The 21,416-nt window shown below is 49.9% G+C and overlaps 1 protein-coding gene across 1 annotated transcript; it reads right to left on the bottom strand.

Annotated features, from left to right (window-relative positions):
* Positions 1-1,510: 1,510 nt before the first annotated feature.
* LOC116358899 (serine/threonine-protein kinase PLK1-like) lies at positions 1,511-14,960 on the bottom strand. The gene is given in 11 exon segments (XM_031811229.1): positions 1,511-2,519; positions 7,217-7,399; positions 7,530-7,684; positions 8,100-8,177; positions 8,470-8,610; positions 9,959-10,181; positions 11,657-11,730; positions 11,733-11,749; positions 13,574-13,718; positions 14,034-14,202; positions 14,598-14,960. Coding segments are annotated over 11 exon segments (1,740 nt in total). The 3' UTR covers positions 1,511-2,327.
* Between the last annotated feature and the right edge of the window lie 6,456 nt (positions 14,961-21,416).

Genomic DNA, 21,416 nt, shown 5'->3' with positions numbered 1-21,416 from the left:
TCATACAGGGATATATTGAAAGGAGAATCGAAGGCCCCAGGAACCAGATCATACAGGGATATATTGAAAGGAGAATCGAAGGCCCCAGGAACCAGACCATACAGGGATATATTGAAAGGAGAATCGAAGGCCCCAGGAACCAGACCATACAGGGATATATTGAAAGGAGAATCGAAGGCCCCAGGAACCAGACCATACAGGGATATATTGAAAGGAGAATCGAAGGCCCCAGGAACCAGACCATACAGGGATATATTGAAAGGAGTATTGAAGGCCCCAGGAACCAGATCATACAGGAATATATTGAAAGGAGAATCGAAGGCCCCAGGAACCAGACCATACAGGGATATATTGAAAGGAGAATCGAAGGCCCCAGGAACCAGATCATACAGGGATATATTGAAAGGAGAATCGAAGGCCCCAGGAACCAGACCATACAGGGATATATTGAAAGGAGTATTGAAGGCCCCATGAACCTGATCATACAAATATGTGAAAACACCACTAGCTTGTACAGCGATGTAAGAAATCAACGGGGGGTGTTGGTGACGCTGTCAGCACCACCCTTTAAATACATCACTCACTGCTTCAAGCCACACATACCTTAAAGTACGTTCTAGAATAGTTAGGGGAAACGTTCAAATGGCTACGCAGTGAACTGAACCCATGATCCCTCATTCTGCGCTGGTGGTCGGGGGTTGAAGTTAAACATTCACCCTAGTTACAGCACAGAGGTGTCTATGGTTACATTACAGACCAACCCTCCCGCAACATTCAACCAAAGCAACATGTAAAACATAGGTTTACAGTAACACCCTGTTCAGTTGGATTCTCTTCACCATTCTAGGTTTACAGTAACACCCTGTTCAGTTGGATTCTCTTCACCATTCTAGGTTTACAGTAACACCCTGTTCAGTTGGATTCTCTTCACCATTCTAGGTTTACAGTAACACACCCTGTTCAGTTGGATTCTCTTCACCATTCTAGATTTACAGTAACACACCCTGTTCAGTTGGATTCTCTTCACCATTCTAGGTTTACAGTAACACCCTGTTCAGTTGGATTCTCTTCACCATTCTAGGTTTACAGTAACACACCCTGTTCAGTTGGATTCTCTTCACCATTCTAGATTTACAGTAACACACCCTGTTCAGTAGGATTCTCTTCACCATTCTAGGTTTACAGTAACACCCTGTTCAGTTGGATTCTCTTCACCATTCTAGGTTCAGTAACACACCCTGTTCAGTTGGATTCTCTTCACCATTCTAGGTTTACAGTAACACACCCTGTTCAGTTGGATTCTCTTCACCATTCTAGGTTTACAGTAACACCCTGTTCAGCTGGATTCTCTTCACCATTCTAGGTTTACAGTAACACCCTGTTCAGTTGGATTCTCTTCACCATTCTAGGTTTACAGTAACACACACCCTGTTCCGTTGGACTCTCTTCCTACCCATAATGCTTTGAGTTTAGTCTGCTTTCAAGTGAATGACAACCAGTGAAACACAACCTCTTTCAAGACTTTATTAAATGTGGAAGAATATTCAACTTTTAAAAACATGTTTAATGAAACCTTCAGAAAGTTCTGTACAAGAGGAAAGGCTTCATGTTGAAAACCACATGTAAAAACAGGTAAAAAAGGCAGAAGAACGAACATGATAGTCTGTCAGCACGGTCCGTTACACACCTCACCTGGCGAACTACAGACCAGAGTGGATTACAGACAGGGTAGGGGAGACTGACCACACCTCACCTGGCGAACTACAGACCAGACAGGGTAGTGGATTACAGACAGGGTAGGGGGAGACTGACCACACCTCACCTGGCGAACTACAGACCAGACAGGGTAGTGGATTACAGACAGGGTAGGGGGAGACTGACCACACCTCACCTGGCGAACTACAGACCAGACAGGGTAGTGGATTACAGACAGGGTAGGGGGAGACTGACCACACCTCACCTGGCAAACTACAGACCAGACAGTGGATTACAGACAGGGTAGGGGGAGACTGACCACACCTCACCTGGCGAACTACAGACCAGACAGGGTAGTGGATTACAGACAGGGTGTTAATTCAGACAAACACAGAACAGAGAGACAGACAGGGTGGGGGGGAACTGACCACTTGGTGTGACTATAAAGACGTTGTTTCAACATTAGAGACCGATCCAGCTGTCTGACTGGCTTATTGTGACAACCCACCCCTCAGGCACTGATTGGCCAGCAGACAGCAGGAAGTGGATTATAGTCTGGGGGGGGGGGTAAACACCTTGCCCACCACCTTGGGCTGTGATTGGCTGCGGGGCCAGAGCGAGGAGGTGGTTGGTCAGTGAGGCGTGGAGGACTTGCAGGACAGTAGTTTGGCCACCATCAGTCGGGCGTATCGCATCCTGCTGGCCAGCTCCTTACAGCAGCCAAACTCCTCGATCAGAGACATCTTATAGGTCCGGAAGTCTCTCTTCTCGTCGATGAAGGACACAGCACCCATCAGAGGACACAGGATCAACTTGGTGTGGTCCTACAGAAGAGAGATCTCTATATTATCTGACACAATAACTTGGAGAGGAGGAGGAGAAGAGGGAGACGAGAGAGGAGGAGAGGGAGACGAGAGAGGAGGAGAGGGAGACGGAGACGAGAGAGGAGGAGAGGGAGACGAGAGAGGAGGAGAGGGAGACGGAGACGAGAGAGAGGAGGAGAGGGAGACGGAGACGAGAGAGGAGGAGGAGGAGAGGGAGACGAGAGACGAGGAGGAGGAGGAGGAGAGGGAGACGAGAGACGAGGAGGAGGAGGAGGAGAGGGAGACGAGAGACGAGGAGGAGGAGGAGGAGAGGGAGGAGGAGGAGGAGGAGAGGGAGACGAGAGAGGAGGAGGAGGAGAGGGAGACGAGAGACGAGGAGGAGGAGAGGGAGACGAGAGACGAGGAGGAGGAGAGGGAGACGAGAGAGGAGGAGAGGGAGACGAGAGAGGAGGAGGGGGAGACGAGAGAGGAGGAGGGGGAGACGAGAGAGGAGGAGGGGGACGACGAGAGGAGGAGAGAGGGAGACGAAGAGAGGAGGAGAGGGAGACGAGAGAGGAGGAGAGGGAGACGAGAGACGAGGAGAGGGAGACGAGAGAGGAGGAGAGGGAGACGAGAGAGGAGGGGAGGAGGAGGAGGAGGAGGAGAGAGAGAGAGACGAGAGAGGAGGAGGGAGAGGGAGACGAGAGAGGAGGAGAGGGAGACGAGAGAGGAGGAGAGGGAGACGAGAGAGGAGGAGAGGGAGAACGAGAGAGGAGGAAGGGAGAGAGAGAGAGGAGAGAGGGAGACGAGAGAGAGGGAGAGGAGACGAGGAGAGAGGAGACGAGAGAGAGGAGAGACGAGGAGGAGGAGAGGGAGACGAGAGAGCGAGAGGGAGACGAGAGACGAGGAGAGGGAGGACGGAGACGAGAGGGAGAAGAGAGACGAGGATGAGGAGAGGAGGAGGAGGAGAGGAGAGACGAGAGAGGAGGAGAGGGAGACGAGAGAGGAGGAGAGGGAGACGAGAGAGGAGGGAGGAGGGGAGACGAGAGAGGAGGAGAGGGAGCGAGAGAGGAGGAGAGGGAGCCGAGAGAGGAGGAGCGGAGACGGAGAGACGAGGAGAGGGAGAGGAGACGAGAGAGGAGGAGAGGGAGACGAGAGAGAGGAGAGGAGAGAGAAGAGGAGGAGGGGAGAGGGAGAGACGAGAGAGGAGGAGAGGGAGACGAGAGAGGAGGAGAGGGAGACGAGAGGAGAGGAGGAGGAGAGGAGACGAGACGAGGAGGAGAGGGAGACGAGAGAGAGGAGAGGGAGACGAGAGAGGAGGAGGAGAGGGAGACGAGAGAGGAGGAGAGGGAGACGAGAGAGGAGGAGAGGGAGACGAGAGAGGAGGAGAGGAGAGGAGACGACGAGAGGAGGAGAGGGAGCGAGAGAGGAGGAGAGGGAGACGGAGAGAGAGGAGGAGAGGGAGACGAGAGAGGAGGAGAGGGAGACGAGAGACGAGGAGAGGGAGACGAGAGAGAGGAGGAGAGGGAGGAGACGACGAGAGGAGGAGAGGGAGACGAGAGAGGAGGAGAGGGGAGACTGAGAGAGAGGAGGAAGAGGGAGACGACGGAGGAGGAGAGGGGAGAGAGAGAGAGGGAGAGGGAGACGAGAGCGGAGGAGAGGGAGACGAGAGACGAGGAGAGGGAGAAGATGAGAGGAGAGAGAGGGAGACGAGAAGAGGAAGAGGAGACGAAGGACGAGAGGAGACGAGGAGGAGGAAGAGGGAGACAGAGACGAGAGGGAGTGACGGAGGAGAGGGAAGACGAGAGACGAGGAGAGGAGAGGGCAGGACGAGAGAGGAGGAGAGGGAGACGAGAGATGAGAGGAGGAGGAGCGGAGACGAGGAGAGGGTGACGACGAGAGAGGAGAGGGAGACGAGGGAGGAGGAGACGAGAGAGGAGGAGAGGGAGACGAATGAGAGGAGGAGAGGGAGACGAGAGAGGAGGGAGAGGGAGACGAGAGGAGGAGGAGAGGGAGACGAGAGAGGAGGAGGAGGTGAGACGAGAGAGGAGGAGAGGGGGACGAGGAGAGGAGGAGAGGAGACGAGAGAGAGGAGAGGGGAGACGAAGAGGAGGAGGAGAGGGAGACGAGAGAGGAGGACGAGGGAGGGGAGACGAGGACGAGGAGGAGGGGAAGACGAGAGAGGGAGACGAGAGGAAGAGAGGGAGGGGAGAGGATAGACGAGGAGAGGGAGGACGGAGGAGAGGAGACGAGGAGAGAGGAGGAGAGGGAGACGAGAGAGGAGGAGAGGGAGAAGATGGGAGAGAGGCGGAGAGGGAGACGAGAAGAGGAGGAGGAGGGAGACGGAGAGAGGAGGAGAGGGAGACGAGAGGGAGGAGAGGGAGAGAGAAGAGGAGGAGAGTGGACGAGGAGAAGGAGAGGAGGAGAGGGAGACGATGAGAATGAGAGGAGGAGGGAGAGGGGGGAGACGAGAGAGGAGGAGAGGGGAGACGAGAGAGGAGGAGAGGGAGACGAGGAGAGGAGGAGAGGGAGACGAGAGGGGGGAGAGGGAGGTAGAGGGAGACGAGAGAGGAGGAGAGGGAGGGAGACGAGAAGAGAGGAGGAGAGGGAGACGAGAGAGAGGAGGAGAGGGAGACGAGAGAGGAGAGAGGGAGACGGAGACGAGAGAGAGGAGGAGAGGGAAGACGGGGAGACGGAGAGAGGAGAGGAGGACGGGAGGAGACGGACGAGAGAGGGAGAGGAGAGGGAGACGAGAGACGAGGAGGAGGAGAGGGAGACGAGAGACGAGGAGGGGAGAGGGAGAGGAGGAGGAGGGAGGAGGAGAGGGAGACGAGAGAGGAGGAGACGAGAGGGAGGAGAGGGAGACGAGAGAGGAGGAGAGGGAGACGAGAGAGGAGGAGGAGGGAGACGACTGAGAGGAGGAGAGGGAGACGAGAGCGGAGGAGACGGAGGACGAGGAGGAGGAGAGGAGACGGAGACGAGAGAGGAGGAGAGGGAGACGGAGACGAGAGAGGAGGAGAGGGAGACGGAGACGAGAGAGGAGGAGGAGGAGACGAGGAGGAGGAGGAGGAGAGGGAGACGAGAGACGAGGAGGAGGAGAGGGAGACGAGAGAGGAGGAGAAGGGAGACGAGAGAGGAGGAGGAGGAGAGGGAGACGAAGGACGGGAGGAGACGAGAGAGGAGACGAGGAGACGAGAGAGGAGGAGAGGGAGACGAGAGATGCGAGGAGGGAGACGGAGACGAGAGAGGAGGAGGAGGAGGAGGAGACGGAAGGACTAGAGATGAGGAGGAGAGAGGAGATGCGGGACGACGAGAGGAGGAGGAGGGGAGGCACGGAGACTGAGACGAGGAGGAGAGAGGAGGGAGACGAGAGAGGAGAGAGAGGAGGAGGAGGAGAGGGAGACGAGAGAGGGAGGAGGAGGAGAGGGAGACGGGGGAGGAGGAGAGGAGACGTAGAGAGGAGGAGGAAGGAGAGGGAGACGAGAGAGGAGGAGGAGGAGAGGGAGACGAGGAGAGGAGGAGGAGGAGGAGGAAGACGAGAGAGGAGGAGGAGGAGAGGGAGACGAGAGAGGAGGAGGAGGAGGAGGGAGGACGAGAGAGGAGGGAGGAGAGGGAGACGGAGAGGAGGAGGAGGAGAGGGAGACGAGAGAGAGGAGGAGGAGGAGAGGGAGACGAGGAGGAGGAGGAGGCAGGAGGAGAGGGAGACGAAGGAGAGGAGGAGGAGGATGAGGGAGACGAGATGAGAGGAGGAGGAGGAGAGGAGACGAGAGAGGAGGAGGAGGAGAGGGAGACGACGAGAGGAGGAGGAGGAGAGGAGAGAGAGGAGAGGAGAGACGAGAGAGGAGGAGAGGGAGACGAGAGAGGAGGAGAGGGAGACGAGAGAGGAGGAGAGGGAGACGAGAGAGGAGGAGAGGGAGACGAGAGAGGAGGAGAGGGAGACGAGAGAGGAGGAGAGGGAGACGAGAGAGGAGGAGGAGGAGAGGGAGACGAGAGAGGAGGAGGAGGAGAGGGAGACGAGAGAGGAGGAGGAGGAGAGGGAGACGAGAGAGGAGGAGGAGGAGAGGGAGACGAGAGAGGAGGAGGAGGAGAGGGAGACGAGAGAGGAGGAGGAGGAGAGGGAGACGAGAGAGGAGGAGAGGGAGACGAGAGAGGAGGAGGAGGAGAGGGAGACGAGAGAGGAGGAGGAGGAGAGGGAGACGAGAGACGAGGAGGAGGAGAGGGAGACGAGAGAGGAGGAGAGGGAGACGAGAGAGGAGGAGGAGGAGAGGGAGACGAGAGAGGAGGAGGAGGAGAGGGAGACGAGAGAGGAGGAGGAGGAGAGGGAGACGAGAGAGGAGGAGGAGGAGAGGGAGACGAGAGAGGAGGAGGAGGAGAGGGAGACGAGAGAGGAGGTGGAGAGGGAGACGAGAGAGGAGGAGGAGGAGAGGGAGACGAGAGAGGAGGAGGAGGAGAGGGAGACGAGAGAGGAGGAGGAGGAGAGGGAGACGAGAGAGGAGGAGGAGGAGAGGGAGACGAGAGAGGAGGAGGAGAGGGAGACGAGAGAGGAGGAGGAGAGGGAGACGAGAGAGGAGGAGGAGAGGGAGACGAGAGAGGAGGAGGAGAGGGAGACGAGAGAGGAGGAGGAGAGGGAGACGAGAGAGGAGGAGGAGAGGGAGACGAGAGAGGAGGAGGAGAGGGAGACGAGAGAGGAGGAGGAGAGGGAGAGAGGAGGAGAGTACCTGGAAGAAGTTGATCTGCACGGTGCCGTTGGTGAGGTGGAGGACTATGGCCGACTTGGTTCTGAACCAGTGGCTGAGGTACGGCAGACGGGCCAGCTCGTCTCCGTCACGAGGCGTGATGTTGGCGCCCGCCTTCAGAAGGTGCTCCGACATGTAGTTACGGAAGTACTTCAACAACGTGATCTGGGGAGGGCAGAGGTCACAGGTCAGCTAGGCTCTAACCCAAGAGGCTAAGGACTTTTGTCCCAATGCTATCCGAAAGTTAGCCTGACGCTAGCCACAGCCATAGAGAAGCACTAGCAGCGACGCTAACCTTCTTGGATAGCGTAGCGGGGTAGGAGCGGACACTGAGGTAGCTCTCAGCAGCCATCTTGTCGATGTACTGAAGACTGTCTCCGTCAGCGTACATGATCATCCTGGTACAGTCGTTAAACAACACCCCCACACTGTTGTCACACAGCTGATAGCCTGCAACAGAGGTCAGAGGTTACACACAACCCTCCATTCAGAGAGCATCACATGGACACAGGGTTGCCATGGTGACACAGGGTTGCCATGGACACAGGGTTGCCATGGACACAGGGTTGACATGGTGACAGAGAGAGCATCATGGTGACACAGGGTTGACATGGTGACAGAGAGAGCATCACATGGACACAAGGTTGACATGGTGACACAGGGTTGACATGGTGACAGAGAGAGCATCATGGTGACACAGGGTTGACATGGTGACAGAGAGAGCATCACATGGACACAAGGTTGACATGGTGACACAGGGTTGACATGGTGACAGAGAGAGCATCACATGGACACAGGGTTGACATGGTGACAGAGAGAGCATGACATGGTGACAGAGCATGACATGGTGACAGAGAGTGGTTACCCAGTCCGTATTTGTCGCTGTAGTCGACCCACTTGCTGATCCAGAAGATGGGGACACAGGCTGGGTCCTCTGCCTCCTCTGGAAACACAGGGGTTAGAGGTCAGGGGTCAGAGGAACCCTGTCGACAGCACATTATACCTAACAGAGGTCGATATGTTGGGCTGTGTTGTACCCGAGGGTATGAGTCCTCTCTGAGGGCTTGGCAGTGTGTGTCTCGTACCCATGCGTATGAGTCCTCTCTGAGGGCTTGGCAGTGTGTGTGTCTCGTACCCATGCGTATGAGTCCTCTCTGAGGGCTTGGCAGTGTGTGTGTCTCGTACCCATGCGTATGAGTCCTCTCTGAGGGTTTGGCAGTGTGTGTGTCTCGTACCCATGCGTATGAGTCCTCTCTCCGAGGGCTTGGCAGCGTTGCAGGTGTCGAGTTGCTGCAGCAGGTCACTCAGGTGGCAGTCTGTGGCCTCGGGAATCTCTCTGAGCAGTGGCTCATCTTTCTGTTCCACCTTCTCTGTCCCTGCTGAAGAGAGACAGACACTAAACCCCAGGCTGAAGGAAAGGAAGGGAGGAAAGGAAGGGAGGCTGACACTAAACCCCAGGCTGAAGGAAAGGAAGGGAGGAAAGGAAGGGAGGCTGACACTAAACCCCAGGCTGAAGGAAAGGAAGGGAGGAAAGGAAGGGAGGCTGACACTAAACCCCAGGCTGAAGGAAAGGAAGGGAGGAAAGGAAGGGAGGCTGACACTAAACCCCAGGCTGAAGGAAAGGAAGGGAGGAAAGGAAGGGAGGCTGACACTAAACCCCAGGCTGAAGGAAAGGAAGGGAGGAAAGGAAGGGAGGCTGACACTAAACCCCAGGCTGAAGGAAAAGAAGGGAGGAAAGGAAGGGAGGCTGACACTAGACCCCAGGCTGAAGGAAAGGAAGGGAGGCTGACACTAAACCCCAGGCTGAAGGAAAGGAAGGGAGGAAAGCAAGGGAGGCTGACACTAAACCCCAGGCTGAAGGAAAGGAAGGGAGGAAAGGAAGGGAGGCTGACACTAAACCCCAGGCTGAAGGAAAGGAAGGGAGGAAAGCAAGGGAGGCTGACACTAAACCCCAGGCTGAAGGAAAGGAAGGGAGGAAAGGAAGGGAGGCTGACACTAAACCCCAGGCTGAAGGAAAAGGAAGGGAGGCTGACACTAAACCCCAGGCTGAAGGAAAGGAAGGGAGGAAAGGAAGGGAGGCTGACACTAGACCCCAGGCTGAAGGAAAGGAAGGGAGGCTGACACTAGACCCCAGGCTGAAGGAAAGCTGACACTAGACCCCAGGCTGAAGGAAAGGAAGGGAGGAAAGGAAGGGAGGCTGACACTAGACCCCAGGCTGAAGGAAAGGAAGGGAGGCTGACACTAGAACCCAGGCTGAAGGAAAGGAAGGGAGGCTGACACTAGACCCCAGGCTGAAGGAAAGGAAGGGAGGAAAGGAAGGGAGGCTGACACTAGACCCCAGGCTGAAGGAAAGGAAGGGAGGAAAGGAAGGGAGACTGACACTAAACCCCAGGCTGAAGGAAAGGAAGGGAGGAAAGGAAGGGAGACTGACACTAAACCCCAGGTTGAAGGAAAGGAAGGGAGGCTGACACTAAACCCCAGGTTGAAGGAAAGGAAGGGAGGCTGACACTAAACCCCAGGCTGAAGGAAAGGAAGGGAGGAAAGGAAGGGAGGCTGACACTAGACCCCAGGCTGAAGGAAAGGAAGGGAGGAAAGGAAGGGAGACTGACACTAAACCCCAGGCTGAAGGAAAGGAAGGGAGGAAAGGAAGGGAGGCTGACACTAGACCCCAGGCTGAAAGAAAGGGAGGAAAGGAGAGAGACCCCTACGTAGTGTGAATCTAACCCTTGTTGTTGAGAGCGGTGAGCGGGCGTCTCTGGCTGGGCTCCAGAGAGGAGGGAGCGATGGAGAAGCGCGGGGGCACGGTGAGACAGGTGGTGGGGAGGCGCAGGGGGATGTACCCCTCGGTGAAGAACTCATCGGTCAGCAGCTGGGAGACGGTGGGCCGCTGGGACGGGTCGGCATGCAACATCCGCTTGATCAGAGACGCCGCCACAGGGTTGATTTGCTACAGAACAAAAACGTGGGAGAGAAGATGAAGAAACTGCCATAAAAACAGATGACCTTTGATAGTGTAGAAGGAATGGGTGGTAGTAATGGGTGGTGTTAACTCACCCAGGGGGTAGTGTAGAAGGAATGGGTGGTGGTAGTAATGGGTCGTAGTAATGGGTGGTGGTAACTCACCCAGGGGGCAGCGTAGTAGTAATGGGTGGTGTTAACTCACCCAGGGGGTAGTGTAGTAGTAATGGGTGATGGTAGTAATGGGTGGTGGTAGTAATGGGTGGTGTTAACTCACCCAGGGGGTAGTGTAGAAGGAATGGGTGGTGGTAGTAATGGGTGGTGGAAGTAATGGGTGGTGTTAACTCACCCAGGGGGTAGTGTAGAAGGAATGGGTGGTGGTAGTAATGGGTGGTGTTAGCTCACCCAGGGGGTAGTGTAGTAGTAATGGGTGGTGGTAGTAATGGGTGGTGGTAGTAATGGGTGGTGTTAGCTCACCCAGGGGGTAGTGTAGTAGTAATGGGTGGTGGTAGTAATGGGTGGTGGTAGTAATGGGTGGTGGTAACTCACCCAGGGGGTAGTGTAGTAGTAATGGGTGGTGGTAGTAATGGGTGGTGGTAGCTCACCCAGGGGGTAGTGTAGTAGTATGGGTGGTGTTAACTCACCCAGGGGGTAGTGTAGTAGTAATGGGTGGTGGTAACTCACCCAGGGGGTAGTGTAGTAGTAATGGGTGGTGTTAGTAATGGGTGGTGTTAACTCACCCAGGGGGTAGTGTAGAAGGAATGGGTGGTGTTGGTAATGGGTGGTTGTAGTAATGGGTGGTGGTAACTCACCCAGGGGGTAGTGTAGTAGTAATGGGTGGTGTTAGCTCACCCAGGGGGTAGTGTAGTAGTAATGGTGGTGTTAGCTCACCCAGGGGGTAGTGTAGAAGGAATGGGTGGTGTTAGCTCACCCAGGGGGTAGTGTAGTAGTAATGGGTGGTGTTAGCTCACCCAGGGGGTGGTGTAGTAGAAATGGGTGGTGTTAGCTCACCCAGGGGGTGGTGTAGTAGAAATGGGTGGTGTTAGCTCACCCAGGGGGTAGTGTAGTAGTAATGGGTGGTGTTAGCTCACCCAGGGGGTAGTGTAGTAGTAATGGTGTAGTAGTAATGGGTGGTGTTAACTCACCCAGGGGATGGTGTAGTAGTATGGGGTGGTGTTGGCTCACCCAGGGGATAGTGTAATAGTAATGGGTGGTGTTAGCTCACCCAGGGGGTAGTGTAATAGTAATGGGTGGTGTTAGCTCACCCAGGGGGTAGTGTAGTAGTAATGGGTGGTGGTAACTCACCCAGGGGGTAGTGTAATAGTAATGGGGGGTGTTAACTCACCCAGGGGATAGTGTAGTAGTAATGGGTGGTGTTAACTCACCCAGGGGATAGTGTAGTAGTAATGGGTGGTGTCAACTCACCCAGGGGATAGTGTAGTAGTATGGGTGGTGTTAACTCACCCAGGGGATGGTGTAGTTGTTCTTTTTGATGCGGTTGTAGGTCTCCTTCAGACAAGACGTCTCAAATGGAGGTTGCCAACCAGCAGAGTGTACCTGAGAGAGATGGAGCCTGTTACAATACAGACCACTACTGGGGGACCCAGATAAGAGTATTAAATATGTGTTGAGGTGGTCCTACTGGGGGACCCAGATAGAGTATTAAATATGTGTTGAGGTGGTCCTACTGGGGGACCCAGATAGAGTATTAAATATGTGTTGAGGTGGTCCTACTGGGGGACCCAGATAGAGTATTAAATATGTGTTGAGGTGGTCCTACTGGGGGACCCAGATAGAGTATTAAATATGTGTTGAGGTGGTCCTACTGGGGGACCCAGATAGAGTATTAAATATGTGTTGAGGTGGTCCTACTGGGGGACCCAGATAGAGTATTAAATATGTGTTGAGGTGGTCCTACTGGGGGACCCAGATAGAGTATTAAATATGTGTTGAGGTGGTCCTACTGGGGGACCCAGATAGAGTATTAAATATGTGTTGAGGTGGTCCTACTGGGGGACCCAGATAGAGTATTAAATATGTGTTGAGGTGGTCCTACTGGGGGACCCAGATAGAGTATTAAATATGTGTTGAGGTGGTCAGTATGATGCCTGTTGGACCCAGATAGAGTATTAAATATGTGTTGAGGTGGTCAGTATGATGCCTGTTGGACCCAGATAGAGTATTAAATATGTGTTGAGGTGGTCCTACTGGGGGACCCAGATAGAGTATTAAATATGTGTTGAGGTGGTCCTACTGGGGGACCCAGATAGAGTATTAAATATGTGTTGAGGTGGTCCTACTGGGGGACCCAGATAGAGTATTAAATATGTGTTGAGGTGGTCCTACTGGGGGACCCAGATAGAGTATTAAATATGTGTTGAGGTGGTCCTACTGGGGGACCCAGATAGAGTATTAAATATGTGTTGAGGTGGTCCTACTGGGGGACCCAGATAGAGTATTAAATATGTGTTGAGGTGGTCCTACTGGGGGACCCAGATAGAGTATTAAATATGTGTTGAGGTGGTCCTACTGGGGGACCCAGATATAGTATTAAATATGTGTTGAGGTGGTCCTACTGGGGGACCCAGATATAGTATTAAATATGTGTTGAGGTGGTCCTACTGGGGGACCCAGATAGAGTATTAAATATGTGTTGAGGTGGTCCTACTGGGGGACCCAGATAGAGTATTAAATATGTGTTGAGGTGGCCAGTATGATGCCTGTTGGACCCAGATAGAGTATTAAATATGTGTTGAGGTGGTCCTACTGGGGGACCCAGATAGAGTATTAAATATGTGTTGAGGTGGTCCTACTGGGGGACCCAGATAGAGTATTAAATATGTGTTGAGGTGGTCCTACTGGGGGACCCAGATAGAGTATTAAATATGTGTTGAGGTGGTCCTACTGGGGGACCCAGATATAGTATTAAATATGTGTTGAGGTGGTCCTACTGGGGGACCCAGATAGAGTATTAAATATGTGTTGAGGTGGTCCTACTGGGGGACCCAGATAGAGTATTAAATATGTGTTGAGGTGGCCAGTATGATGCCTGTTGGACCCAGATATAGTATTAAATATGTGTTGAGGTAGTCCGTATGATGCCTGTTGGACCCAGATATATAGTATTAAATATAGATAGATATAGTATTGGGAGATGGTGAATATGTATCGTCTCCCTTTACGGCCCACAAGCCACTATGACAGATGTTACCAGCCCCGTCTTCGGCTGTTGAAAAAAGGACCGTGTTTTGTAATGGCTCTAAAACAAGATGTGTATTAGTAAGTAGTAATGTGGTTTATTGCTCAGTTTAAATTTATTGTGACCAGATTTACTTTGAAAACAGATACTGCGACATTTGTTCTAGTCTGCGTTTCACTTACAGGATACAGCCCAGAGACCAGACGTCGACCTCGAAGCTGTGTCCTTTCTTACAGAGAACCTCCGGGGCGATGTAGTTCGGTGTTCCACACAGCGTCTTCTTACGTTCCCCATCAAACTCTATCTTAGTGGCAAGGCCAAAGTCACCTGGGGAGAAGCCAGATAGGTGTTTAGATAAGGTGCTGTACAGAGGTGAGTATAGAGGCTTAATGAATACAGCCCCGGTGTGTGTGTGTGTGTGTATAGAGGCGCATTGTCAAACTATTTGTTGGTGTTCATTCTGAACCAGCCCATTGTGTGTGTAGTGGTGTACATTCTGAACCGGCCCATCGTGTGTGTAGTGGTGTTCATTCTGAACCGGCCCATCGTGTGTGTAGTGGTGTTCATTCTGAACCGGCCCATCGTGTGTGTAGTGGTGTACATTCTGCAGTGAGTCGTACACGGAGTGTGTGCGCTGCGTACCTATCTTGACATCCATGTCATCGCTGAGGAAGATGTTTCCTAGTTTCAGGTCTCTGTGTATCACTCTGTTGTTGTGTAGGTACTGACAGCCTTTAACCAGCTGCATCATATAATACCGAGCCTCCGGCTCCGTTACAGCCTTACGACGCTTATGCAGCTCCAACAGAGACTGGGAAGGACACAGACAGGGGGGTTAGCAACTATTATAAACTCATTAGGCTAACTTGTCTTCTTAGGGTTACTTCTGAATGTCTGATTGGGGGGGACATGTACTTAGCCTAAGTTGTCATGCCAAGAAAAACAGCTTTCAGTAGTAAGCACACAATCATAACTACTTTTAAAGTTCACGAGTTGTAAATAACTTTCATTCAAAAGCACAAAAGTAATAAACCTAAAACGACTTATATAATCCCAGCTAGTCACCCTGTAGACTTGTGGTTAACAACAAGTCTTGTTGACTAGACTAGGACGTTTCAAGCTACAGTAAGCTAGTAAAAATACACTGTTAGCAAAGAACAACTTAGAAGTAAACTGTTTAAAATCCATTTACAAAAATCAACTCACCCGTCGCCTGCAAATTTCCAACACAACAAACACAAAGTCGTCGTCCTCGAAAAAGCCGTGAAATCCCACAATGTGCGGATTGTCGAGACTCTTATGAATGGAGATTTCAGAGCTCATCTTCTCCCTCTGGTGAGGTTTGACTATCATGGATTTGGGGACGACTTTACCGGCGAAAACCTCTTTGGTTTCCATATCTGTGATTTCGTAGCATTTGGCAAAGCCTCCTTTCCCGAGGAATCGTCCCCGGCTGTATTTCTTCAGTGTGCGGGGATCTACGAGAATATCTGGGATGTCTTTGAGAGGTGCCGATTTGGGGTCTACGTTTGTCGACGGATTCACCGCCTTGGCTACCGGCGCACTCATATTTTATATATAATATATATTATTTTTAAAAAATTATAAAAAGTGCTCGAGGTTTACGAAAACACAAAAATACAGAAAAAAAGATACAAGTTGACAAATATCTAAGAAAAAAATATATATAATTTAAAAATAAAATAAATCGAATATATATATATATATATCTCACTTTGAGACAGGCTAGCTAGCCAACCATCCACCCTTCCGAGCAAAACCACTTGAATTCAAATCAAAACTAACCAATTCAGGTGCCCCAAATTAGCTCAAATGTAGCGTACGATACCCAATAATCAATCGATTTAACTAAATATACTTGAATAGTGTTGCAAAAACAAAACAAAAGGTAATAAATGAGTTTTTCCCACCGCCGCTGTGTACTTCGCTCTTCGTTTGAACAACAGCGTCAACTAGCTAGCTGTAAGTTTAAATGCTGCTCCGGTCGTTACAGCCGCCTGTGATTGGTCCTGACGATTTGAAATTACAAGCTGCAGCCGCTAAGCAACATGGGAAGGTTTCAACTATGAGCCAATTACCGAGCAGGAAGTTCATATGCGCAAGCACCGATTGGTTAAAATCCTGTAGATAACGCCCCTATCTTTCTTAAACTCGAACCAATCACCGACCAAAAAAACAGACGATAACCAAAATGAATTGTGGGAAATGTAGTAGCTTGTATGTTCACAAACGCACCTTGGAGATAATATTATGTCGTGTCAGTTAAAAAAACACCAAGAAGGGAAAATAAAACAATCCATCGCCGATAAACAATACTTGTATGTTTTAGGTAAATATAAACAATAGAACTGTTGACAAATGTAAACTCCGTCTGACACTGATGAGTCTGACTTCTCTCACCAAATTCACGACAATTTCTTTAGGAATGTAGTGAAGTAAAAGTAAAAATTGAAAAAAAAAAAGTAGTACTTTAAAGTATTTTTACTTAAGTAGTTCACACCACTGGTTTTAGGTTAGCGTAAAGGCAGCGTCATGCTTCCCAACAAAAACAGTTTGGACAAGTTCACGCATATATTGGGTGTGTTCGTAAACTCAGTCTGTAGTGCCAGAGGACACTCAGAGGGGTTTGTCTAGGTCTTCCGTAAATTCAGTGCGTTTCCGCTTTCAGGAACGTTCAGAGAGTACACTGGACGGAGGAGAAGGGCTGATCAGAGCGTTCTGACCCGTAGATTGATGAGGAATTGAAAAAATGGTATGGTTGAGAGGGATGAGGAAACAGGATCTGTCAAGTCTGGCTGTACAACCGATTGGCAAACGTACTGCAACGAATAAGTTAGTCATAAATATTTCAAAAACTAAAAGCATTGTATTTGGGACAAATTATTCACTAAACTCTAAAACTCAACTAAATATTGTAATAAATAATTAAACTGCTTGGAGTAACCCTGGACTGTAAACTGTCATGGTCAAAACATATTGATACAACAGTAGCTAAAATGTGGAGAAGTATAACTCTGTCTATATGACTCTATACCTTAACTCTGTAATTAGGGGGTATAGTATAACCATGTCATTTGCACCAGTGCATTTGGGTTAGTCAGTACATTGTAGTTCCCCCTAGAGGGGGCTATAGTATTGTAGATGACCAGTGAATTGGGGTTAGTCAGTACATTGTAGTTCCCCTAGAGGGGGCTATAGTATTGTAGATGACCAGTGCATTTGGGTTAGTCAGTACATTGTAGTTCCCCCTAGAGGGGGCTATAGTATTGTAGATGACCAGTGAATTTGGGTTAGTCAGTACATTGTAGTTCCCCCTAGAGGGGGCTATAGTATTGTAGATGACCAGTGAATTGGGGTTAGTCAATACATTGTAGTTCCCCTAGAGGGGGCTATAGTATTGTAGATGACCAGTGAATTTGGGTTAGTCAGTACATTGTAGTTCCCCCTAGAGGGGGCTATAGTATTGTAGATGACCAGTGAATTGGGGTTAGTCAGTACATTGTATTCCCCCCTAGAGGGGGCTATAGTATTGTAGATGACCAGTGCATTTTTTACATCAGCCTCAGTGAAATCAGCGCCAGTCTGATATCTCAAGCTAGCAAGAGATTTACCCCAAAGAGTTAACAGGAGGGAAAGTGAATTATATAGCTTATGTTTTTAAGCAATATTGATTTTCAAGTTTTTGTTTTAAGACAGAGAGTGTGATCATCAAGAACATGTTCAGGTTCATTTGGTCAAATCCGGTTGTGGATACCCCCAGTGAGATAGCTAACGTTACCTAGCTTGTTTTCTAGCATGCTAACTGAGAAAGCTATTGAGCTAGCATGTCATTAGCAGGGTTTTGTAGAATGATTATATAGCTTTTATGAGTATTTTGTAACTATAAACCAAATTGGAGACAGATGTGTATATGAAATATGTAGTCTAATGTCTAAGGAATTTTCTGGAAATAGTATTGTTTAAATTAGTCGATTATTCCTGTTGTGAATGTATTTTTTCAAGATGACTTTTTAGATGTTGAATACAATGAATACACATAGTAACTATATAGATCACCTGGGTAGTAGACCTACACACTGAATACACACACACTACCTGGGTAGTAGACCTACACACTGAATACACACACACTACCTGGGTAGTAGACCTACACACTGAATACACACACACTACCTGGGTAGTAGACCTACACACTGAATATACACACACTACCTGGGTAGTAGACCTACACACTGAATACACACACACTACCTGGGTAGTAGACCTACACACTGAATACACACACACTACCTGGGTAGTAGACCTACACACTGAATACACACACACTACCTGGGTAGTAGACTTACACACTGAATACACACACACTACCTGGGTAGTAGACCTACACACTGAATACACACACACTACCTGGGTAGTAGACCTACACACTGAATACACACACACTACCTGGGTAGTAGACCTACACACTGAATACACACACACTACCTGGGTAGTAGACCTACACACTGAATACACACACACTACCTGGGTAGTAGACCTACACACTGAATACACACACACTACCTGGGTAGTAGACCTACACACTGAATACACACACACTACCTGGGTAGTAGACCTACACACTGAATACACACACACTACCTGGGTAGTAGACCTACACACTGAATGCACACACACTACCTGGGTAGTAGACCTACACACTGAATGCACACACACTACCTGGGTAGTAGACCTACACACTGAATACACACACACTACCTGGGTAGTAGACCTACACACTGAATGCACACACACTACCTGGGTAGTAGACCTACACACTGAATATACACACACTACCTGGGTAGTAGACCTACACACTGAATACACACACACTACCTGGGTAGTAGACCTACACACTGAATACACACACACTACCTGGGTAGTAGACCTACACACTGAATATACACACACTACCTGGGTAGTAGACCTACACACTGAATACACACACACTACCTGGGTAGTAGACCTACACACTGAATACACACACACTACCTGGGTAGTAGACCTACACACTGAATACACACACACTACCTGGGTAGTAGACCTACACACTGAATACACACACACTACCTGGGTAGTAGACTTACACACTGAATACACACACACTACCTGGGTAGTAGACCTACACACTGAATACACACACACTACCTGGGTAGTAGACCTACACACTGAATACACACACACTACCTGGGTAGTAGACCTACACACTGAATACACACACACTACCTGGGTAGTAGACCTACACACTGAATACACACACACTACCTGGGTAGTAGACCTACACACTGAATACACACACACTACCTGGGTAGTAGACCTACACACTGAATACACACACACTACCTGGGTAGTAGACCTACACACTGAATACACACACACTACCTGGGTAGTAGACTTACACACTGAATACACACACACTACCTGGGTAGTAGACCTACACACTGAATACACACACACTACCTGGGTAGTAGACCTACACACTGAATACACACACACTACAGTGTTGTAGTGGGGACAGTAACTATATAGATCACAGTGTTGTAGTGAGGACAGTAACTATATAGATCACAGTGTTGTAGTGGGGACAGTAACATAGTAACTATATAGATCACAATGTTGTAGTGGGGACAGTAACATAGTAACTATATAGATCACAATGTTGTAGTGGGGACAGTAACATAGTAACTATATAGATCACAGTGTTGTAGTGGGGACAGTAACTATATAGATCACAGTGTTGTAGTGGGGACAGTAACTATATAGATCACAGTGTTGTAGTGGGGACAGTAACATAGTAACTATATAGATCACAGTGTTGTAGTGGGGACAGTAACTATATAGATCACAGTGTTGTAGTGGGGACAGTAACATAGTAACTATATAGATCACAGTGTTGTAGTGGGGACAGTAACATAGTAACTATATAGATCACAGTGTTGTAGTGGGGACAGTAACATAGTAACTATATAGATCACAGTGTTGTAGTGGGGACAGTAACATAGTAACTATATAGATCACAGTGTTGTAGTGGGGACAGTAACTATATAGATCACAGTGTTGTAGTGGGGACAGTAACATAGTAACTATATAGATCACAGTGTTGTAGTGGGGACAGTAACATAGTAACTATATAGATCACAATGTTGTAGTGGGGACAGTAACATAGTAACTATATAGATCACAGTGTTGTAGTGGGGACAGTAACTATATAGATCACAGTGTTGTAGTGGGGACAGTAACTATATAGATCACAGTGTTGTAGTGGGGACAGTAACTATATAGATCACAGTGTTGTAGTGGGGACAGTAACATAGTAACTATATAGATCACAGTGTTGTAGTGGGGACAGTAACATAGTAACTATATAGATCACAGTGTTGTAGTGGGGACAGTAACTATATAGATCACAGTGTTGTAGTGGGGACAGTAACATAGTAACTATATAGATCACAGTGTTGTAGTGGGGACAGTAACATAGTAACTATATGTATATTCAGTGTGTTAATTGTTTCTTCTTCCTCTCTGGTCTCCCTCCCTCCCATTTCCTCCCATTTCCTCCCATTTCCCTTCATCTCTCCCTCCCCCTCTGCAGAGAGGACTAGAGGATGAAGCAAAATGGTTTCGTAACCTGGCCTAGATTCATATCCTCCATCTCCCTCCCTCCCTATCTCTCTCTCTCTCTCCCTCCTGCCCTCTCTCTGTCTCTCTCTCCCTCCTACCCGCTGTCTGTCTGTCTGTCTGTCCGTCCGTCCGTCCGTCCGTCCCTCTCTCTCTCTCTCTCTCATCTTCTCTCCATAACTCGCTGACACTCCCTCCTCTCTGCCCTTTTCTCACTCCCTCTCTCCGCTGCTCCCTGGCCCAAAACATAATCTGACCCATTTCTCTCACGGTCAAATTCTCTCTCTCTCTCTCTCTCTCTCTCTCTCTCTCTCTCTCTCTCTCTCTCTCTCTCTCTCTCTCTCTCTCTCTCTCTCTCTCTCTCTCCCCCCTCTCTCTCCCTCTCTCTCTGTCTCTCTGTCTCTCTCTCTCTCTCTCTGTCTCTCTCTCTCTCTCTCTCTCTCTCTCCCTCTCTCCCCCTCTCTCTCGCTCTCGCTCTCCCTCTCTCACTCTCTCTCTCTCTCTCTCTCTCTCTCTCTCTCTCTCTCTCTCTCTCTCTCTCTCTCTCTCTCTCTCTCTCTGTCTCTCTCTCTCTCTGTCTCTCTCTCTCTCCCCCCCCTCTCTCTCTCTCTCTCTCTCTCTCTCTGTCTCTCTCTCTCTCTCTCAGTAATATCTTGCAGTTTGGCAGCAGTGAGATCAGCAGCTGCCTGCAGCCTCACTCAGTCATCTGGTCTCTATTATAAAACACACAGCCTTGTGATTTGTTGAGTTGAACTAACAGAATGGAGACGTTCTCTGATTAACAGACACTGTCATCGAAACAGAGGGGGGTACAGACTGGGGAAACCAGAGAGAGAGAGTGAGTGTGTGTGAGTGTGTGAGTGTGTGTGTGTGAGTGTGTGTGTGTGTGTGTGAGTGTGTGTTTGTGAGTGTGTGTGTGTGTGTGTGTGTGTGTGTGTGTGTGTGTGTGTGTGTGTGTGTGTGTATGAATAAACTATAACATAACAGACTTGGTTGTCATCATGAGGAGATGATTCACAACTCTCTGTCTCTTCACTGTGTCTTAGTCTCTGTCAGGAGAAGCTGTGTTATAGACCTGATACAGTCTCTGTCTCTCTGTGTTATAGACCTGATACAGTCTCTGTCTGAAGGAGCTGTGTTATAGACCTGATACAGTCTCTGTCTGGAGGAGCTGTGTTATAGACCTGATACAGTCTCTGTCTCTCTGTGTTATAGACCTGATACAGTCTCTGTCTGAAGGAGCTGTGTTATAGACCTGATACAGTCTCTGTCTGGAGGAGCTGTGTTATAGACCTGATACAGTCTCTGTCAGGAGGAGCTGTGTTATAGACCTGATACAGTCTCTGT

This window comes from Oncorhynchus kisutch, unplaced genomic scaffold, assembly GCF_002021735.2.
Source record: "Oncorhynchus kisutch isolate 150728-3 unplaced genomic scaffold, Okis_V2 Okis01b-Okis20b_hom, whole genome shotgun sequence".
In the NCBI taxonomy this organism is placed as follows: domain Eukaryota; kingdom Metazoa; phylum Chordata; class Actinopteri; order Salmoniformes; family Salmonidae; genus Oncorhynchus; species Oncorhynchus kisutch.
This window is presented reverse-complemented; position numbering and strand designations above follow the sequence as displayed.